General features: G+C 38.1%; 1 protein-coding gene across 1 annotated transcript in view; it reads right to left on the bottom strand.

The window, feature by feature from the left end:
- THSD4 (thrombospondin type 1 domain containing 4) overlaps positions 1-23,437 on the bottom strand; it is a 359,658-nt gene that overhangs the window by 30,741 nt on the left and 305,480 nt on the right. The window contains exons 8-11 of the mRNA XM_085303323.1: positions 11,545-11,720; positions 7,687-7,783; positions 6,529-6,771; positions 1,391-1,520 (exon numbers count right to left, since the gene is read on the bottom strand). Coding sequence (XP_085159449.1) covers positions 1,391-1,520; positions 6,529-6,771; positions 7,687-7,783; positions 11,545-11,720 — 646 coding nt within the window. The remainder of the gene's footprint in view (positions 1-1,390; positions 1,521-6,528; positions 6,772-7,686; positions 7,784-11,544; positions 11,721-23,437) is intronic.

Raw genomic sequence — 23,437 nt, 5'->3', positions numbered from 1 at the left:
TTTATACAAGCATAAAGCTTACAGACTTTTTCTGAACACAATTCAGCAAGGCTCCAGAAAGGCTCCAGAAAGGCTCAGAAAGGCAATGGCACAGAAAGCCTCTAATGTCTACAGGCACTAACTCACCAATAAAACTGGAACGGCAAACACTAGGCAATGAGTAAATACTTTTAAGTTTACAGATGAAAAAATCCCTAAATATATTCTTCTAATTCCAGTAAAGATTTTACAGTATTGACTTACTCCCTTTTGTACAAATACATATTTTCCCCTTTCAGTTTCAAGTATGCATACATACATACACAAATAAGGGAAGTACTTGAACTGTTTACACATTTTACTTCAGAATTCTCGTGGGAAATGAGTGAAATCTCTTTATTCTTTTCAGTAAGTATTTGCCTCAATTTATCCTTCTTGGTACTATTCTGTGTGAACAAATGAAGCTGAATTAACACGAGCTGTTACAAAGAAAAAGCTGGGAAAAACATTTGGTGACAGAAGACATCTCCACAGAAAGTGCTTCGTGAGTTTTTCTGAGTGTCTAACAGACAGACCCCTTGTCAGGCAGCTGTAACACCCAAATAGCACTGCACCATTAACAGTTTCTGTGGGGTAAAGAGTGGCCAGTAACTGCTCAGAGGAGAAGCACTGAAGAACCTAACCACAAGAAAGATGGAAAATACAGGTGCTGACCTGAAACAAAGGATCTCTATAATAGCTACTAGGTCTAACTCCTTTCTCTTCTTGACACATAGTCCGGGTGAATGGACAATTTTTTCTATTTCCAAGAAGCTTTTTAGTAACAGCTGTAGCTGCTTAGCTGTTCCAAGTCACACTCTCCTCATGGAGGTGTCTTTTCAGAAGAAAATCACACCTGAGCCAGTGGGATACTCGGAGTGCTGGAATACAGCCTTGGAGTTGAAGAACTACCAGCTCCCAGCAAAGAGAGAGGAATGGTTGCTGTGAGCGCCACCAGGCCAATCTAATCTTTAATGATGATACCATGCAATGAATCAGTGGGGTCTGCAGCACGTTGATCCAGTCTGCAGCGAGATACCTGGCAGAGCCCCTTCTCTGGACAGGTACATGCAGAAGCCTGCCACTTGGAAAAAAATATTCCTGTAGAGAGACCGCAGGTATGGTGCGTGCCTGAACAATCACACAAACTTTGAGAAATTACTAGACTCAGTTGTTGCCAACTTCCCTTTCACGCTCTCTGAATACTATCAATACCCGTGAAGAGAAGGCCACCAATAACTACGGAAGAATACCCTCTGCACTTCATGAAACAACTGCAAAATACTTAAGTGGCTCAAATTAGTTTACTACTTAAAAAAGCCTCTTCCATGTGCAAAACTTCCTTTATTTCACTCAAATCATAGTGTCTTACAAAGCTGGACATGGGAAGAGGTTGCAAGCCTCCTCTTCTGGAATAGGCTTGGTGCCACTGTCACAGTAACCGTCAGGAACCTCCTCATGAGTGATTCTGTTGACGCAATGGAAAACTGGGTACTGTGACCCTGAAATGACAAAACAAGAATTAGGTGATGCACTGCAAATGATCCTGCAATATAAACCTTTCATAGCAATAGGATCCAACACTGATGCAAAAAAGAAAAGCATAACGTAACAAGAGGATATCTAGATCAAGATTTTATCCAAAATACCCCAACACAAGTGAAAGCTGMATTCTACACTGTTTGTATTATAATATTAAGGGAAATGCTTCGTATACAGAAAGTACAGCATGGGACTGCAGGAACGGCTGAGAAAACATACTATTGCCTGTCTGAAATCATTACAGTGCAGAGACTACAAACAGTAAGCCCAGCTCTTCAGGCAATTCAAAACCCACAGCCAAGTGGCTGGAACACAGGATTGGGAGGAAGAAGGATTTAACAGTCATCCAGCCCTCTCATGCAGGCTCCTGTTGTCCTGTCATGAGTGTCATGTCATGAGTGAAGATACAAGAGTATTACTCACTTCACCTGGGTTTTGAGAACCTTCATAAGATGAAGCTTACAGGTTAAACATTACTGTAGAGTTGCTAATGATTACAGCTCTCTGCATTTAATGCTCATACATAATTATAAACAATTTTCATGCTAGAGCAGAAAGACAGAATTTTTCCTTCACTACTGTTGAAAACCAACTACTAAAATGAGATGACAAAGAGCAAGGCGCTAAGGTGCTAATGAAAGAGTCTATTTATACAAAACGTTTTCAATCTACTAAAAGAAACTGTTGGAGTTGCGTTCCTGTCTCAGTAATTCCTTCAGCCGCACAGAATCTCTTTCTCATTTCTATAAAAGTTTTCCAATCTTTTCCTACAGAGAATTTCTTTTAATCCTTTTTAGAAAACAGTCCTGAGTTCTGTTGACTCTCTCCGTGCCCTGTTTTCATCATGCAAAGCAAGAGCAACCCCATTTCAAAGGCTTAGATAATCCGTTTTAAGGCACAGGCTGCACTCAAAGAGGATGAAGTGAGGCAGCTCCTCCCATGAGATCTGACAGAGCAACAGCACATGAAGCCTGGAGGCACCTCCAAGGTAACAGGAGCCACTTGGTTAAGAGAGAACCAGGGCTCAGCCAAACAGAAGGGTTCAAGATGCAGTCCACAACTGCCAGTTCAACCACTTGATGCTATCCACTGCCTTATAAAAACGAGGCTATTTTAGTTGTTCTAGGATGTCTGTCCTACAACAACAAACTCCAAATGGCTAATAATTTTTTGGTGTTGAAGCCTTCATAGTGCAGACATTCACAAGTGGGCAGTGAAAAAAAACACACACAGGAAAATAAACTGCAAACTGAAAGAGAAACATTTAGCTTAGGCCGTAAGTAAGTTTATACCACAGAATGTAATAAAGACGAACGGAATGTTATTTAAGGAGAAAAGCAGATACAGAGTTTTCACTTCTTCCCACAAACATTTCCAGGAATGCTTACACTCCTTTTACTAGCTCTCCTTCCCAGATTTTGTCTTTGAAATGCATTGGATGATCTCTGCTTTTTCTAAGTAAAAGCTTTGTTTCTAAACTAAAATTTTACTGACTGACTTTGATATTAATATACTCCAGAATTTGAGGAAATGTAGTGTACAACCTGAGGACAGTCAGATATGTCTAATGCTCAGCGTCTGCAGCTGGAACTAGAAGCAGTTAAAAGGCAAAATACAGGTGGTTTAAGGAAGCATTTTTTAAACAGGACTCATACTGTGTTCACATTGTTCTTTTCCAAAACATCTGTGCTTAACTAGGAAAGCTACCACCGTACCTCATGAAAACRTGTATACAGTGTCTCTAGACCAAGTAGCAGTAGGACCACAGTCTTTCAGCAAAGCGTTTTTTCCATGTTACTGACCAGACATGAGAAAGCAGAGCRCAAGTTATCAGTGCAGAAACTTCATCTTTCTACTAAATTTATTTCCCTGTTCCTTAGACCAAAAATATATGACTACACATTTACAAAGGCCTAACTGCACAGCTCTGGGTGGAGGCAGAAGCAGCCAAGTTCCTGAATGCAGAGAGAGATGTGATTTGCACAGAATATTCAGCTGCATCTTTCTTTTTTCTCCCCCCCCCCCCTTTTTTTTTGTGGTAGTATTTGTCAAAAAAGAGTGTAGAAAAGTGTTAGGTTATGAGAGTTAAAGCCCACATCCCTCAAATGTGGGTTTACCAAAACCTACACTGGGTGTGATACTGATTCATGAGATTATTGACATAAGACCTTAGGCCACTGCCTTGATGTTCGGTTTTCTCCAGCGTTTTAGTTCTAGTTATCCACTTGAACTTGCAGTCTAAGTCTATCATCTGGTGTTAACTCRCTGCACATTCTTATCTCCTGAAGCTCAAAATCCCTGTTGTTCTAACGGTGAGTGCTAAATTCTTACAAGTTTTCAGTTGTATTAACATATTTTGAAATTAGCAGTTCAAACATCTTATCCTGGGTTTACAGAAACCAATTTCCTTTGCCTGCAATCTACAGGTAACTTGTGTTTGTGAGCAAGAAATAGGAAGAAGAGAGATCAATACACTCAGCCATGTATYCAAGATATTATTGCACTGAAGTTCTGTAATAATTTTACGTCATATCTACTGTTTTGAATAAAATAGATGGTCCTGCTTGACAGTAACTTTTGGCTGACACACTGCAATTTCAGGATAGAAAATTAAGATTTCCACAAAAGTAGTATTTGCTCAAGAAGTTTATCAAGGAAAGCCTTGCACCTCACCAGCTAACTCACATCAATACTGCAGAACATGCTCTGAAATCTCTGATCCTCTGAAATCTAAGGAGATGATCTTCGGAATAGGCAGCTTGCACTCTTCAGATTTCCTTTTTTAAGATGTTTTAAACAGTGCAAACTTTTTGATGTGATTTTTTCACTCTGTTTTTAGCAACCTATATCGCTACTTTGGCTCAAAATGCCTTAGAAGCATCAGAGATTGATTAAGGCTTCCCAGGTCAAGATCATAAGGAAGGTTTGTACAGCCTTAGTCATGCCAAGATGCTCCTCTCAAGGTCCATTTTTTAAAAAAATTCAATTTAATCTGAAAATGCACACTTTCTCCAATCAAGGGAAAAGGGATACTTACTTTTGACAGTTCTGTTTAATTTCATACAGGAAATTCAGCGTGTTTCAGGCTGAAAGTTATTCTATGTACTCTACAATTTTGCTATTATCATTTTGACTCAGCTCTCACTAATACTGCTGACAGTGGCTACCAAATCTCTGCAGACATGGCAAAAACAATGCCCAAATGCCAATAAGGTCTGTAAGAATCACAACCAAGACTTCCACACTTCTTGCAGTCTCCCTACGAAGCCAAGAAAAAATAGGCTTACCTTGATGTGTATGTACACCTGCCTCATAATTTGAATATACAAATTCACTACATATATGATAATCCAGAATCTCAGCTGGTGATGCTCACTGGTTGTTGCTAAACAATAATCAGGTGCAATTAAAGAGTCTGCCATATGACTTGTATCAAAGTCACCTCTAAGTATCAACTATAATAATTCTGGCTTACATTCCCTTCTTTTCTCCACAAAAAGGCTGACATGCAAGTGTTATCTGACTTTATCTGCTGTAGTGTAGCACTGCAACACTTTTATAGTAAATTCTCCAAGCAAGACAGATTTCTCAATATATTGTCCAGGACAAAGAAGAAAGAAAAAGAAAGGAAAAGAAAATTTAAGTACTATGCGCTTTGTAAATAATTATTGGAATTCATTACTGTGATAATACAGATGCAGATTAGAATACTACATATACTTTAACCTTCTTGCTCTAGTTCAATTTTATTCCTGAGAACTAAAATGTGTATTTAAAGAAAATTAAACCCATTCCCCATCCCCACAAAAACAAATGTCGTATCTCTCTAATYGCCATGTTCTCAAGAATACATTACCGACATAAAACTAACTGCATCTGTTCCACTTCAGGAACACTTTACTTTTATGCAGAGAGATATACTTTCTGTTGCAAAAGAATGACTGCATTTCCCAAAAGAGTATCTCTACTATCTTTACAAAAGTGTATGCAATTTGGAAGTAATTCTGGCTAATATCAATACTGCTGTTTTTGTCTCAGCTGTAACACAGCTATTTGTCTGGCCTTGGACCAAATTTGCAAAGTATCCTCTCATTACAGAATGACCTTAATTGAGAAGCAGATGTTGTCAGTGTAGGAGATCTGGTGACAATCTTCTCAGYTGAGTTCCTTCACTGGCAGGTCTGTATTTCTAAGCTCTGTGATTTTTCAGGTATAGTGATGGTGGCTATATGCAGTACAGAAGATTTCACTCTTATGACTACAAGAACATCTTCTTCCAAACAATTGCTAGTGTCATGCTTTGTTTTTTCTGTGATCACTCTGAATGTTTTATGGCAAAGATTTAGCTGGAAAGATTAAAATAGTGTATGCATCACCTCTCAAAAAGGTCACTAATTAGGAGTCTCTTTTCTCCTCTTCCTTCCTACTCCTCCCCTATGAAAATCTCAGTTTTCTAAAGCCACATTATTTCTGACAATAATATTCAACTAGGCAAGGAAATGTCTGGTGGAATCCCTGTGATATCTTCCTGTAAAGATCAGAAAACTGTTGACAGAGATACAAAAAGCACCTGACAAAGCTGAGAGGCTCAAAGAAAGGATAAAGAATGCCAAAGAGTCTCAAGAAAAGCAGCCATGTGTCAGGGGTGTGAGAGAGAGCAGCTTGCCACAAAATCCTTACATACGGTCTTTCAGAAGCAGATGCCATATATTCCCTTCAAATTTAAATTAATTAATTAAAATGTTTTGCACTTCATATTTTTATTGTTTCTGTTGATAAGAACACCTAATACTAGAGATAAGATTTTTCCTTGTAAAGAAAATCAGTAAGCACTGGGTCCTAGCTGGCTCAGCGCATGCAAGAGCTGCTTGAGTATCCCCAGCGCTTCTTCCCTCCATGTTTCTCCTCTCCCAGGGTGAAAACCTCCCAGGTCATCTATTTTCTGTGCATGCTGAATGAAGCACTTACCTCTCCCACACGTAGTGGTGCACTCAGTTTTTCCAATCTGTTTCCAGTTGTATTCCCGGTTTTGTCTTGGTGGCTGCACAGCAGGCACCTGGTTTTCTGGCTGATGAGAAGAAAATCTTCCTGGCTGAATAACTGGAAAACTTCCAGCTGACTGTCCAGTGAGAGTGTCTGTCTCCCTATGCAAATCCTCATCCTCATGATTTGTACTTTCTGGGATTTCTAACTGACCATTCAAGGGCTCCCCTGATGATGGACAATAACAAAAAATTAAAATAACGAGCCTCACTTACAAATATCAGTCTATGTTTTCAACCACTAATAGTAACAATGCTGGAGCATTCTTAAACTTCAATCTTAAGCAGCTTTCATCTGCTATCCACAGACTTCCTAGTATTGTTCTATGAAGTCTGTGTTGTTTTCAATTAAGACAACCAAGCTTCAGCCAGCAAATACATTAAAAACTGAGCAGTCTACAACCACGTTGTAATTACTGCACTAGTGTTCAAAATTCCCAAAGCTTGTCTTTGTACCATGCTTTGTAGTCTGTGCCTCCCGTGTTGCAGTACAGCTGTTCCTCCTAACAAAACAGACTGCAAACACACCCCAAAATTTGTCAAGGTAAGTCATGAATATTAAAAGTAGGACCAAAGTCACTTGCCAATTTTCTACTTTCCTTCAGAGCCTCACACTAACACACAGAGCACATCTCCACAGCATAGAACTAGGAGCATCAGTGGTCCAGATTCCAGCTTGGGAAGGTAACAATTTTGTGTTTGATCCTCTCCAGTTGGGAGAGAAAAAGAAAAACTGAGAAGGGTTGTTTTAAAGTATCTCAATATATTAAGAGAAAAACTCTTACTGTTTCATTTCTGACATATGGACACAATACTCAAACTTGAGCAAAAGCTAYGCTTAAGATTTTAACTGAAAAATTACTACTGAAAGTAGAAATATGAGACCAGATTCGCTGCTACACAGGCCAGTGTAAGTTTGCTGAAGTTACCAGACCTAAGCAGACTTCTCTTTGAAGTAGGGTGAATTCTGTGCCTCTCCCAAATCAACAGCAGCATATAAAGACTGAGCTTAATGGAATTAATTTCTCCATTRATTTATTAGGTAACAGAATATGTTTAATAATATGAAATAGTGGCATTTTACCTGGCCTCCTGTGAGCAAGCAACTGAGGACTAATGACATTGTCTCCTGGAATGATATACTCATAATGTATACCTGGGTTAGGCTGCTGGTGTATCATCTAAAAAGAAAAACAGCCATATATTCACTTCTTCTACTTGTCATATTACTAATGCCTAAAAACGTACTTGTACTAATCAACTGCGTAACAACGGAAACGACAGAAATTTTGCTTAGTGACTGCCTCCAAAAATGCAAAAAGACTATTTGTTTCTGAAAAAAAACAAACAAAAAAAACAGGTTATAATGTTTGCAAATTGAACTAGGTTGCGATGGCAGAGAACTGGCTTCCCTGAACCCTGGGCACCAGCGCAGACCGTGTGAACGTAACCAACGAGAACGTCACCGTTGGCCACCAGGTGGCACAAGAGGTTCACCCGGGCCGCGAGGGACCTAACGGGCACGTCTGGCGACTGCCAACTCAGATACAAGGAGCTTGACAGATGCCGCAGGAAAGATGAGCGAGGAGGAAACAAAGCAGTGGCCAATAAACACCTCCGCGCTCATACTACAACTCTAGCTAACTCTCCTGTTTATCACGTCTACTTCAATGGGGCATGGCCAGGGAGCACGTGTGTTACCTCATTTGTACCATCTCATAAACGAAATGGTTCCTTGTATCAGTGAGTAGCTAACTATACACAACCCTGTGAAGACTTAGTAATCAGCCAGTAGAAACTAATACTAACTTGTGTAGCTCTCACCATAACCACTGGTCAGTAATGATCAAGTGAACAGATTGCAAAGACCTCTGTTCTGGTTCCAGCAACTGGAGAACGCACCGTGCAACCCTCCTGCAACCTTTCAAATGGATTTTCAACTAAATTAAGATTTAATGTACATGCAAACAGATTCCCACTGCTTTACAGCTAGCCAAAACATTTCTTTTTTCCAATACTCCATATGAAATATGGGTGGGACCTTAAGTTTCTCTCCCTTATACATGAAAACCAAACTGAATGGTTTTAAAACCCTGCTGTGCAACCCACGTGTAAACAGATATAAGTACGCCCCTGAAGTTCAGTGCAACTTCTTGTGTGCTTACTTAGGTAGAATTGCCTAATAAGGTCTGAGCAAGATGCAACTTGACAAAAGCTTTTAAAAAGTGTTAGCAACACACTCTGTTCCCAGTGGGGCTGTATTATGCTGACAATGAGGGACTGAAAATACTTACATTATAATTATAAGGGTACTACCAGCTGCTAATTTCAATAGCTGAGCTTTGATTACTTAAGTACTGCCTCTATTGACACTGCTGTTTTAAAAGGGCTAAACCCTCCAATGGGGATTGGTCTGGCAGAAGCCTCAGATTGCAGTTTCGTTTAAAAACCCTTTTTCTTTCTTTTGTTTTTTTTTTTTTTTAAAAAAAAACAAATACCAGAGCTTGCACTAATCCTTCCATTCTGTCAAAGCAGTGGCTGAAAAGTCCTGCTATGCCACTGGGTGTTTGACCCAGCAAAGCACCCTTGCTCTCGAGGTTACACCAGTTCGTTACACCAATTAATATCAACTAAGGATTCAGCCCTTTGTTCTTCCATGTCTCAGAATCACTTTTTCCTTGCCAAATCTAATCACTATTAAACCCTGTCCCATGGAGATCATTTACTTCTCTGAACTATCTGATAATATGTTGTCTGTAATACTGTCTGAGTTGTTTTTTCCAATGGTTTCTATGTTTTTCCCATCATATTTCCCAAAACAACTTACAGGCACATTATAAAGAGTGTAACTGATGAAGTCCCTAATAATATATTGCCACGGCATTCCAGTACGTACTATGGAATTAAGTAATAGTTTTGAGTTAGTGGACCTAAGTCTTTGAAGCAATGTATATTGCACACTTGTGAAAAACCTGTTTCTCTTTTACCTTGCTAATTAAAATCTGCTGTAACTTAAAGAGCTTTTTTCCTGTTTATTTTGAGAGTGAAAGAAAGATGGTATGATATGAGGAAGAACATACAGAAAGCCACTGGGAGTTATCATCAGCAAATCTCTTCATTTTTCCATGGAGAGTGCAAAAGATGGAGAGTATGGCTCAAAAGAGAGTTATACAATCCAGGAACTGTGAGACAAATACTGAAAAGGGGGTTTGTATCAGTGCAACTAGAAATTCCAAAACCATATGGGAAAGGTTGTGTCATGCTGATGTTTGATTTTCTTTCATCTAGCATTCTCCATTTTTCATCTTCCTCTACTGTTCTGAAAAAGATATTGAGCGTTAGCTTATCAGGAGTCCTAGTACTCCTCACATCTAACCAGTAACATCTCAGATAAGAGTGCAGTCAAATTGTAAGTGGCAATCTGCAGTAGCAGCCAAAGAGCAATTGCTGAAATGATGCCCATCACATCAGCTCTGTTGTTTTCATTTCAGAAGGTGGTAAAAAAGACTACAACTAAATAAATTAGTATAGCAATAAAAACCCTAAATTAATTACAATAGATTTAAGATTTCAAGTTTTTTTTCCCCCTAATGACACTTACTTGGAAGTATCTTTTTTATTCACTTCCTGATCCTTTCCTCTCTGGGTAATGCAGTCATCATGTATTAGGTATCAATTTATTGACAATAAAAACACCTCAGCTCACACCATCATATAACTTTACATAAGAGCACACAGATATAATTTAAAAAACATGGAATTTGTAGTGTGGAGTTTAGCAACCCTATTACCTAATTCCCCAGGCTCTTCCAGTCTCACATTGCAGTCAATCAGAAATTATTCAAATAGAAATAATGCTTATGCGATTATTACATTGCTTTAATAAGACATACAGCAACAAACAGGGAATAACTTTGCCAACATTTTGCTCTTTCCAGCTGAGGAAKTGAAGCAGTTACTGTTTGTTTTTCTATGAAACAACACTGCATGCTCACTTTTGTACCGTCTGTTGCCCTTGTGGGCAACAAAATTGGCTGGATCAAACAACCAGTATCACCACTCAAACTGGCTTTTTGGACCAATTTTAGCACGTGAAAGTCCATAACCAAAGAAAAAACAACTTTGCGCACACAAGATCTGTATGACACAGAATCACAAAGGTTGAAAGAGACCTCTGAAGATCATCTAGGCCAACCTCCCAATGATTTCCTGGTGCTGGTTCCACTGGGGCTTGAACCCAGCACGTAAAGCAGATGTGATAACCACCACAGCTTATCTTATAATTAGCCTCAATTATACTCAAATTTCAATATGATGAAGTAAAAACCTGTCCCAACTAAGTAAATAGGTTTTTCACTATCTTCCACATGACTAGAATTCCCTTCTCCTAGTCAATCTCTTTTTTCCTCTTTCTTTCTCAAATGGCTGTTTTCTATGATTTTCTAGTACAGCTTCCTGTTAAAACTGCCCTATTCTATCTCATATGTTCTACAGTTTTTTGGATTTGTCTTTCTTTTAAAGAAAACTGAGATGGTATCACTCTGTAAGAGGTCTTGTCTGATCTAGTTACTTGCTTCAGTACACTGTAAAATTAAATTATGCCAAATCTGTTTGAGTAGGAAACTATCTGGAGGAAATCCATTTCACAAAAATTATAGACACCTGTAAGATCTACCTCTGATTTTACTGAACAAGTAAAATTGGTTTTACTGCATCTATAAAGTCCAAGAGCAAAAGGCACCCGTTGCCTTTTAGACTTCCTACATTTTAGAGCAAGCTGGGAGTAACAGAAAGTAATCAGAAAACATCAAAAATGCTGTTTTAAGATTAAAGGAACAAACTATTAATGTATTGTTACTGAATGTGATTTAATTTTGCATGTTAACAATAACTGGAACAAATACTTTCTATCAAGAAGCTAAATCTGAATAAAGAAACTTACGTAGACATCAAGGACTTCATTTGTTGGGCCATCAGCTAAAAATGACTCTCCTGCAGTGCTGGAGATTTCATTTGGGCGTTTATACGTGAACATCGTCCCACCACCTTCGTATCTCCCAGGTCGATCAATTGCCCAGTTTCCATTGATGATGGACCGTCCCGATCGGCTCCGCAGCGCTGTTCAGGATGGGGACAGAAACACAAGGACTTTGATCAGAAGGAATCACCTTTACATACTGGTGTTCTATCAGATTCAGTACCTGTGTTACACTGTCCAGTATTCTCTGATTTCAGGGGGCAAAGTTGTGTCATGGTTAAAAACAGTGCAGTTATATTAACAGTTGTGCAAAACAAGCAAGCTCAGAAACTTCGGCTGAACACTGCTTACATTTATGATGCAAAAAAGCACAGAAAAATCAAAGATACACTGAATACTTTTTCAGCAGCTTCTGCCAGGATGCCAGGCAGCCTTCTCAGCCAGCCAGACAAGGACACTGAACACGCCTGGATTCCAAGGAAGTGGTTTTCTCAAATTCTCCACAGAAGTGACTCTCAGTGGTTTATTTATTGTAGTCTAGAGATACAGTAAAACACCAAAGCAGATACTATATTACACTATAGAGAAGCACTAAACAGTCAGTTTATCGAACCCACAAATATCCTGGGTTGGCAAATATTCTGGCTGTTCTTCACAAAGTTACTTGGCTACTGTCTCCTTTTCAGATCACTTCTTTTTGACAGAACATCTGCAAAGTCCAGGCCTGTTTGGAATGATAAGTTGGCTGAGAATGCCAGCAGGGTAAGTGACTTTTCAGATCACATACTAGATAGGGAAATATAAAATCTGGATTCAATATGCAGTTGGGCAGTGCATCTGCTCTGTAATCATGGACAAATCACTCATTTGCTAGGTGTCTCTGTTCCCTCTTGCTTCTACTTCTTCCATCTGTCTATGTGACTAAAATTTAAGTCCTTAAGTCAGAAACTCCTGCCATGTGCAGATGCATGACTTTATGGAATATTACTGCTTTGAGGCTTTTAAAATACAGTAATATCTTGAGGCCAAAACCGTATTAGACACTGTATAAGTTCACAGGAAAGAGATGATCCCTTCCCCGAAGGGTCTATTCAGAGAATCTTCTATTTAATTATATGAACAGAGTTGTTTTTAAATATAGACTTGCAAAAAGACAATCAAAATCAAATTCAATCATACTCTTGGCTGTATGTTCTATATTGCTTGGCAATTCAGTTTTTAATGCAAATACAAGGTACTAGCTTTCATCTTCTACAGCTTTAGGATTGACCCAGTTACTTCAGAGATCATTTGTTCTGTCACAAAAATTGCAATACACAGTTGAAATGCTCTCCACATTACACACATTATAAAAGTAATTACTTAAATGTTGGGAACAACTCTAGCAAGTCTAGATGAAYGGCCTAGATGATGGGAAATTAGATTTAATGCAGTTAATTCCAAAATAAAGCATATTAGGGAAGAAATTTAAACTGTTCTTACATACTCCAGACATCTGAATCAACTGAATTAGTCAGGAAAAAGTCTTTGTTTCACCACAGGCCCTCACTGAAAAACATCTGTGTGACAATATGATGAGAAATGGTCACAAAATGTCAATGGAAAGACTCATTATTTTAGGATAAAAAATGTAGGGATGGAGAACTACACATCAAATATCATTATTCTTTTATATAAATTACTGATACTAGTAAGTACAATACTATTGACACATTTCAGAAAGTAGACTGACCCCTTCACTACGCTTTGAGCTCTCCCTCGCTGAAAGCAAACCTTTTGTATAAAGAACAAAATATGAAAACGATAAAAATGCAGAGAAATATAAAAATACGGGTTAAAAATCTATTATTCCTATCCCAAACCCCCCGAATAAAGGAAAGTCAATGAAAAAAAAACAGTTTGTAAGATCAGTAAGAACACTGTTCAAATGATGTGTCCACAGGACCACCGGAATCACTGCAATAGGAAGGTGCTGAGGTGAGTAGTTTAATTACTTTCAAGGAAGGACTGGACTGTCATTTTTTTTTTCAGTTAATAACTGTAAGTAATGGGAAGGGAACATCCTCATATTCTGGGGTTCAACCTAATATACTTACTATGTATATTAGGTTAAACTTCGTAACTTGAGCAGATTATTTTATATTTGCCAACTGTATATTCTTACACTATCTTATGAAACATCTTACTTTTTGGTCACTACAAACTAAGCTGAACTAGACAGGTCACTGGGTTGATCAGTTGARTGTTTTGTACCTTGCTTGAAGACTGACCTGATACCCAGGCTTAAAGACAATCCGGCAGAGCTGAAGGCTGACGGTGCCTGTGGGATGAAGGGACAGCGACACTTCCCGTGTCCTTGCCTTGCTAAGCTGCCAGGTCCAAAGCCACCTTCTTCCAGTGGGGGAGTGGCTGCTGCTGACTAACTTATTTTCTGAATTTGGTTAACTTGGTGGGCCTGTTTAGAGAAGACAGCGTTAGCCAGACTTCATTGTGTTTTTGATAAACTTTGTAAATAGGGCTTAGATGTAACCACGTACCTATGCTACCTGTAAGTCCTAATCACTGGTATTTSCTAATGAAAATCAACGGCTCCTAAGGCAAAGTGGGAGACTGCAAACTACCAATCTTCAAGTAAAAGCCAACTGAATTTGCAGCATGTTTGTGATTTCAGGTCAGCTTGCATTAGTTTGCTTCATAAAGACATGTAGAAACTGGGTGCATAGCGCTAGCAGGTCATCTAAACTACCATCAGTACAATTTTATTGCAGTTATACAAGCTTTATTAATCCTTCCAGTAGTAAACTGATATATTCATACTGCTAGAGAGGCTAAGGACTCAGCAATCGATACCTGTCAGGTGTGTGGGGTAATAAATGATATGAAAAGAATAGGTGCAATCTGCAAATTGGAAAAATAAACTAATGCAATCATTATTCATTATTAGTACCCCAGTTTATGCATGAAAACATTTTTGATAGGAACAAATCTGTTTGTCTTTAAAAGGAAAATTAACTAATAACTAAACAGAATGAGTTTAAATCTACATGAATGAATTTTAAAGGTTTTAGATTTTTCTGTACCCTTCTGTGTACACCATAACAGAAATACTTTGTTTCACAGTTCTGGATAAAATGTAAAAACTGCATGGATAAAAGCAATTGTCTATAACTAGGTTCTGAATCTCTGAGAAAGAAATCCATGCTGTTGCCAGTCAAAATCTTTACATTCAGGAAATGCATAGGACTACCACAATTCCCTTAGGACCACCTGTCCTTATGAAGAGCCTTGGCCAGTGAAGTTTCAGACTTTAATTTCTCCGTATGAGCAATCTTCAGTGGATTTTACTGGCTAGACAGAGCTGTACCCACATAAATTTAGTGGGTGTGAGTCCTGCCGGATAATTTTCTGCCTTTTTAGACTCCTGAAGAAAAGCAAGTCTGTATTATTCTCAAAGTAACACCAGAATAACAATCAAGATCTTGGTACACTTGGCTTGCAATAAAAATATGTCATAATCTTAAATAAAAAATCAAAATGGCATTAACAGCCCTCGATCACACTCTGCAAAAATGTACTCACACATCTGGAAATTTTATTGTACTTGATGCACCATGTTTTTCTTCCCAAGAGCTATCTTACATCCATTTGTTTCCCACATGATGTTAATGAATTAAAACACTCTATACCATGAACACTAGCTGACAAGCATTTTATACAACATTGTTTTTATCAGCCATAAAATGGCATTATCATTCATACATTGCTGGGAGGTAAAGCTATGGCTCTTGCATACAGATTACATAGGAAATTCACCCACACTATTTACATGTTACTTGCACTTACTATTTACCTTTAAATTCAAACACCTGTGGAGTAAGCTGCTATGCAAAATCTACTGGATACTAGCTTTACATTGGTTTTTGATTTGGAACACTTCCATTAAAAGCCTACGATTTGAATATTTTTCTTATACTGCTGTTAAGTAAAGAATTATCAAGAACTCAGAAATAAAAATGAGAGAACTGGCTAAGACTAAATTGTTGTTAATAATGAAGCTGTAGAAAGATGGCTGTCTGGGAAACTGTGAGTCCACTAAATTTTCATTTGAAATCCATCATATGACAAGTCTGAAAGAGGCCTCCCCGCGAAAAGGGAACATGTGCCTCTTTTACGTTTTGATCACCCTGCAGTTACCACCTCAGCTCTGCCCCAGCAAGGATTTTTATGATGTTAGTATTTTTAGTCAAAGCATGAAAAAGTATGAAAAGTTTTACACTTAATTCGTCATTAAGGTGCAATCTGCAGCTGGTTTCATCTATCTGAGGGCCAGCTTCTTAACTAAAATTGTGGTGTTTACAGTGTCTTTCAGTAATACTTCGCACTATATATATGAAATGTCTCAGGCTATAGACTCTCATCAATATTTCTGCTCAGGCTACAATTCTATGACAAAATCTCAATGTGCTATAAATTAAGACTGGTATTTCAAGTATCTTCAGAATATTAATTTTCCTACAGTTCAGCTTGCAGCACTCCTTTTAAAGATGTTTTACAGTTCCTCTCTTCCTATCTAAAGATTCCATACAGCTTCCTCTGCAACTGGAAAAAAACAGTAAGAAATAAATTAAATCATATATACTGATGTGGTGGTACTGGAAAGCAAAGTTCTGTAAGCAACACACTCACATCCACTCTCAAGGCCACTATCTGCAGTTAGTAGAAGTTGATGTTTGGTAGACTGTAAGTTTAACTTTTGATATCCTTATCTAAACCACATGACTGTTATCAGAAAATAAAACATCAATTTCTCCAGTAATTTAAAGATAATTTCATTATTACTGTTCCATTTTATTGCATTTTTCACTCTTGCCAACTTTGCCATTTCTCCATTCCACCTCCTCAAGACAGTACTCAAAGACCTGCTAAGTTCCCCATGACAGCAGCTAATAAATGTACTAGTAGACATGAGTTAACTGTCTGATAAATTTTCTGCTCCTCTGAACAAAAAGTTGCTTCCAGAATTACTGCCTGGTATTTAATGGAAATGGTTACTTTAATGACATGGCCCACTTGGTTAAAACAGACCAGAAAGTCTTTCTGGTCCTTCTGAATTTTCAAAGTAAATAGCTGGAYGGTGGCCTCTTAAGAGATGCTCCACCTGCAGAACAGTAAGTATTAAGCTGAACAATAAAATAACTCTTTCTCATGAGTGGTACATGTGGAATTGATTGCTTTGATGATAGAAAAATGTCATGAGTGAATCAATAAGTAACTGCGAGTCAGCAAAAGARTATTACATGTACAGATCCACTGCAAAGGTTATAGAAATTACTCCTTATGAAAAATTCTAATTCAGTTCCAGGCACTAAACAAAGTTTAAATAAAATTAGTTTTCTATGTATTGTTAAGTACCCRAATTAGCAACAAGACTCATTAAATTGACAAAGGAGAAAGATTTCCAACAAAAAAAGAAAATGTGTGCTTTATAGGGGAGTATGTCCTTAACATGAGTGAATGATTCAACATCTAATAAGTTATCTTTCAAACTCTACTGTGAAGTGCTAAACAGTTTTAAAGAGAAACAATTCTAGGCAACACCATATCTACAAGGAGAATTAACTGTGAAATTTTGGAATAAATATACTTAATTAGCTTGGATTTGAACCTTGTAGGTGGGTAAGTACAATAACTGTTTCCTAGACCTATGTGAAACACCGCTATCTGAGCAACTTCTACAACGCAAGGCAACGCTGCAGCTATTTCCAGTGTACCTGGCATTTGCGACCAGTTAACTTTGTAAAACCTTTAGCAATGAGGCTCACAAACCCTGCACTGTAGTATAATGGCCAACTCCAATTCAAAATTTTTAAATTAAGTTGCTTAGTATGTTTTATTCTATGAAGAAGAGTAGTTAATTACTTTGTATGCTTTTTTACAGTTAGAAAAAAAATCTATGCCTTGCAATAGATGTCTTTTCTAGACACAGCAACCTGCTAGGATGGAAACAGCTCGAATTTAGTATCTGGTAGGTGTTAGTTGCTAGCTAAATCATACCAATCTTAATGATCTTAACTACCACACAAATCATTCGAGATTTTAGTTCAACCAGGAAAGATGATGAATACCAATTATATCTCTGTTTCTTGACTCTCTTGCTCTTTTGCTCCTGAAGGAAAAGAGAGTCAGTGTAAAGGATCTCAAAAGCATGCAGTGTGTACTTATTCAGTATGCAGAACTCTGGCAGAATTGAATAATAAATTAAAACAATAAAAGCTACATTCAGTTGGTATCTTCTCCTAGCCACCTTTTGCAGGCAACCTAGGTCAGAATTTCTTGTTAGTGAAACTACAGCTAGTCTGTCTGATCTACAGGAAACCAYTGATTTGTATCACCACTTTTAACTGTGGGCAATAGGACCATCAGCTGAAAGTCAGGCTAATTTATTCCGATACACAAGGCAAGAGAGTTTCCATTTTATTCATCCTCAAGTTCCTCACATGGAGCTTTTGACATGCCATCTATGTACACGTCCAGAGCAAGTCTGTACAGTGTTAAGCACAGCTTACAGTAAATGAAGTATCTCCGTCTGGCACAGCAAATGTGCAGAACAGATGCTAAAAGTTCTACATGATCCAGAAAAGAGTATCAGTGCACTATTCCCGAAGCGAGAACACGGCACAAACTACTGTACTATACTGTACTGTACAAACTATCCCAAGCCATAAAGCAATTCTGTATTTTTTGTAACCTTATTGCTGAAGGACTCTTACTTTTCTAACTACTTCYTATCTGATGAGCTGGAGAGAACTATTTTATGTTTAAGCCTAGTACCTAGCTATCTACAACACATTTTCATCTGACATCATAGTATGTAGTCACAATGTTGATAATACAATTMATTTAAAAATTACTCCCATCTTGAACTAAACCTCTCAAACCTGGCAGCAGCACTAATATCTAGGATAATCTATTTAATTTATTTTCTATCCTAAGGCCTTTATGGTCTGGGAGAATGGTGTCTCTAAGTCCTACTTAATCACTTTAGAAACCATATAAAGTTTTCAGACAGACAGAATCAAAGATATTTCCTGTATATTAAAATGATATTAAAATGATTATAAAGTGTCTCTCATTTGGTCATGACCCAAACAGAGAAAAGCAGAGAAACAACAAAGAAAAATAGGGATAAGCAATAGTAATGGGAACCATGCACTCCAGCCTGACTAGAAACTTCGAAGTTGSTAAATGAGCACGTAGGATGGCAATGTGAATCACCAGGCCTTCTCCTCGGGGAAGGCGACTGGGTGCCTGCAACCAGGATCAATGGGAAGCAAAGCCAGGTCTGCGGCCGTTGAACTCAACTGCAAATCTCCCACTGGTGATTTAGGCACGTGAATCTTTGATAAGCCGCAGAGAAAAGATGCACCCAAGGTATAAGTCAAAGAGTGGCAGAACACAGTAAAAAAATTACCTAATAAACCTCTTGAACAGAGGGAGCTAGGAAAGGCGAGCAGGAGGGATGGAATGGGCTCTCAAACCACATTTTGGTTTAACTGCCAGCTGCAAACCAAGTGGCTTAGGGCAAGTGTAGTAACTACCCTTATTTATATCCCAGTACATCAAGTTGACATATCACATTCAGGGCATATTTTTGGTATTTTACTTTATTAAGCTTTTTTTCCCCCCCTTAGTTCTGCTGCAATTTAAGTTGATTTAAAGTTTAAGAATGTTTTGGCAAAACTAGTTTGCTTTAGAAACAACATCTTTCCAGCATCTGCAGAGACAGAAACAACAGAGGAAATAATATGACCACTTCTGAGTAAGTGCTATGATGAAAGAAGTGAAGTAATTTTTTTCTTTATTCTTATTTCTAATTTTTATATGAAAATAAGTTATATGGAGCTTTCAGAGACAAATATAAAAATATTTACATATTGTATTATGAATACCAGTGCAGAATGGTTTATCTGCTCTCAATAAATCATGAAGATACCATTTGGGGAATTCTCAAGTGAGGTAAGAACTCCAGTTTCACGGTAAACCCTAGGTGTAACCTGGAGGTGGGAAATTTTGTTGTAATAGAGTCTCAGAAGGAGTTTGCTGGCCAAGTGCAGCAAAGGGACTGCACCAAGCTGCCCATTACTGGGAACAGCACAGCTTGACAGCCTGTCGGCCAGCTGCCGCACCACAAGTCTTGCAGTGTAGCTTTTAAAACCACTGTCTACTTTTCTTATCTACAAGCTGTAAAACGCTCTCTGAAAAAAGTACTTGAAAACAACTTCAGAGACAACATTTTCCTCTTCTATTCAGTATGACGAAATACAGCTTGCCTTCACGCTCCCAAGACTTACAGTATGGAATACATGATACATTTTAAGTCATTAAAGAAATATAGCGTAGTGACCACAATTGAGAAGTAACCTAAATAGTATATAGCCTTTAGGATACTAAAGCACTTCTGATGCATAAAGCAAAAAATAGACAAACACCTAGAATCTCAATAATCTACAAATTTTGAAATAATGAAATGTGCATTAGTACAAATTGATTCTCCTGAAATAACTGCTTTCCAAAGGTACAGATATTTGCTGATTACTGGAACACACCTTAATATCTTAATTATAGAACATTTGGGAAAAATTTAGCATGCTTGTGTCAGTATAAACTGAAGTATGTACTGTGTGCCACTAAATGTTTGAATTCAAACTCCTACTGAGATCATGGCAAAGTTCCCACAGGACTCAGAATTTAATTAAAAAAATATTAGTAGAGTTAAGAATCTTGTAATCAGCATGAATTAAATGATTTTTAACAGTCTGATTCTGCAAAACCCTTGTTCTAATGCCAACTGAGGATATTAGAAAATGGTTAGCAGTTCACTGACTGGGCCCTTAATTAGTATTGGGTTGCACTAGTATTGGGTTGCATACACTCAACCTGAAAACAGCACCTCTGCAGGTCCGACACCTTCATCTTTTCTGTTGCTTTTGGTTTCTTCACCAGCAACTAGGACAGCATAAGGGCAGAGATTTTCCACAACAAACACCTTCTAACTGTTCATAGCTGGGACAAAGTCTTGTCAAACTTTCAACAGTTTTGGAAGTTCAAAGCCATTGYTGGTCACACTAACAGCAACAGAAAGGACTAAGACCAGGGGTCGGACTCTTCACAAGGAAGCACTATACAACCTTCTACAAAATCCTACCCAGAGAAGTACTTTCTAACATAAACTTCAGGCCAAAAAAACATGTGAATGTCTCTGCTCTTCTACAGTCCAAGAAGGACCAGAAGCAAACATACTACACAAGCACAATATGATTTTTCACACGGTATTCAGAGTCTTTACCTCATAACGATCACATAAAATAACCAGAAAACAGTTGAATGGCATCCAATCATTTTTACTTTGTAGAGGATGTACTCACTGCAAACTGTAATTGCCCGTTTTTCTAAGAGTACGGCAAAAACAGGAAAAGCATCACTGTACATTACTTCGCCCATACACCTCATGCATACAGTTCACGTATTGAGAGGATCACTCACCCCCTGCGTCCTTTACTTCTTGTTTTTCTCATAGAACGTTACAATGAAGCAGCCCAACTAATGCAGCCTAATACGGGATCTGCAAAGTTTGAATGTGTACATATTAAGCGGTAGACTGACATCATCAACATCTCTAAATATTCATTAAACTTCATACTATCAAATGCTAACACTGTCTCTCAGTTAATACCAAATCAAGATGGATTATAAGAGCTGCCAATTCAGAACTGAACGGCACTACATCCTATATCATCGTCAAGCTTCCAAGCTACATGTTTTCTTAAGTAAAAGGCATCTTTTAATACATACACTCTCATTCAGAATACTACACTACCTTGTTTCACGAAGTAACAGCACCGGCAACTAAGAGAGTCTACCAAACGTCAAGGAATTTCAAGTACTTACATTTTCTAAATAAAATGTCGAGAAAAACATTTATACTTCCACTCTCTCATCTATACTTGCTTGCACAATCAATTAAATTAAGCTTTTCATAGTGCACAGAGTTAAGCTGCAACAATCAGACCTTCATTTAGTGGAGGCTCTTACAAGTAATAACAGTTGCTAATTAGAAACCAAAAGTGATTTAGATTTGTTTATAGAATGATTCTACCAGTCTTTGTAACTTTAGTAGGAACTTCTGGAATCACTACAGTGTCAACTGAAAAAGAGGAGCATTTCTAGAGACAAATTTCTTTCTGTCCTTATTCTTTTTTCAYTATACCATCTCATCTGAAGCCTCATAGGGCACTCATCATGTTTTATAATGCCATCAGTAAAGCTGTCACCAAATGGCCAGGCAGGAAGATCTCTAAAGGATTGTCATGTCATATCAAAGAAACCCTAACCCTGTATTAGAAGAAAGTTGATACAGTGAATTTCATTAAATCAAAATTTCCAAGTTTGTCCCAAGATTCTGCTTTGGCAGTTTTACACTTCCATGCTAAATAAATAAATAAATAAATACCCAAAAGCCAGTATAAGAGATTTATGCTCTCCTGTCTTAGGTCTAATTTACTGCTGTTACAGCTGTGCAGGCACAGACATATTCTGGATGCATTTCCTAATGATTACGAGAGCCGTGATTATTTTTTTTAAAAACATGGTTGAGTTATTTGGCATCAATTTAAAGCCTGGGCACTGTCATTTTCTGTGGTAGAATGGAAATAGAATTAACCCTTTAAAGGAAATTAACCTTTAACCTCTATTACTGATTCTAAACTGGCAAAATGACAGTTTCTCTGAAACTCTGGTTTTGTTACAAATCTAAGTTACATATTTTATACATGATACAAATATGATAGTCTTTATTATTACTACTAGGTGAGTATGCTGGCATACCTATTCCTTCCGAGCTCATTTACTCTTTGCTGTTCCCCTTGCTTRGTCACTTTTCCACCGCTCACTGCGCAGGCTTACGGAGAGCGGCCCTGCGAGCTCCACCTCAGTTTCTGGGCAATTTCCCTTTCCGGATTGCATGTGAGCAGCAACCACGGGGGTCTTTGGAAGGCAACTGCTTCCAAAGACATACTCAAAATACATATAATGTTCAAAACACTTCTGTTAAGAAATTTGAGTCCTCATCCTTCTACTGTCTTATCTACTTCACTTAACCTTGTTTTTGGTCAAAAATAATCTGACAATCTCTTAAACAATTCATAATTCTCTGGAAATGTCCTATAAATACTTTGAAGTATTTTTCTTTTGATTGACTATATATTGCAGTAGTCACAGACTGATAAAGCTAAACTACAGTGGCTTTTGGCACTTTACTTGCAAGCTGCACGCTGGGCAGGGACGACCAGCCACGTGGCACCTCTCCCTTACGCGCAGGGACGCCTCAGCGCCCGCAGCACCGCACGCACCACAGACGAACTATTGCCAGCGGTTCCAGCCACGCGCTGCCTCGAGGAGAAYAGAGCCTCCTAACGTCTCGGCTTCGGTTTTCTGACCACCACTCTAAGCTCATGAAGAGACACTGTTCAAAGCAGTCTAAGACCAAAGATTTGACTGGCCTTTCTATATTGCCCGCAGCCATACCAGCCCATAAAACTTAGCAAATAAAGCCAGGTAAACCCAAAATCTAACTACTACTACTTTGGCACAAAATGAAGTATCTTGCTTTGGTTTCAGGATAGTAATACTTTTGTTCTGACTGAAAAATGCAGACTGAATTTAAAATTTAATTGTGCCAAAGTAGAAATRCAAAAATACTGTTTCAGAAACATCTCTTGCTTTCCCTGAAGAGCTGCAATCACAAGGACTTGCCAAATTTGCCACAGAGGCATAAATAGTTTCCACCCTACCTCAGCTT

This window comes from Rhea americana, unplaced genomic scaffold (genome assembly GCF_003343005.1).
Source record: "Rhea americana isolate MKP2758 unplaced genomic scaffold, rheAme1 scaffold_2, whole genome shotgun sequence".
In the NCBI taxonomy this organism is placed as follows: Eukaryota; Metazoa; Chordata; class Aves; order Rheiformes; family Rheidae; genus Rhea; species Rhea americana.
Note: the sequence above shows the minus strand (reverse complement) of the source record. Positions and strands in the feature narration are given on the sequence as shown.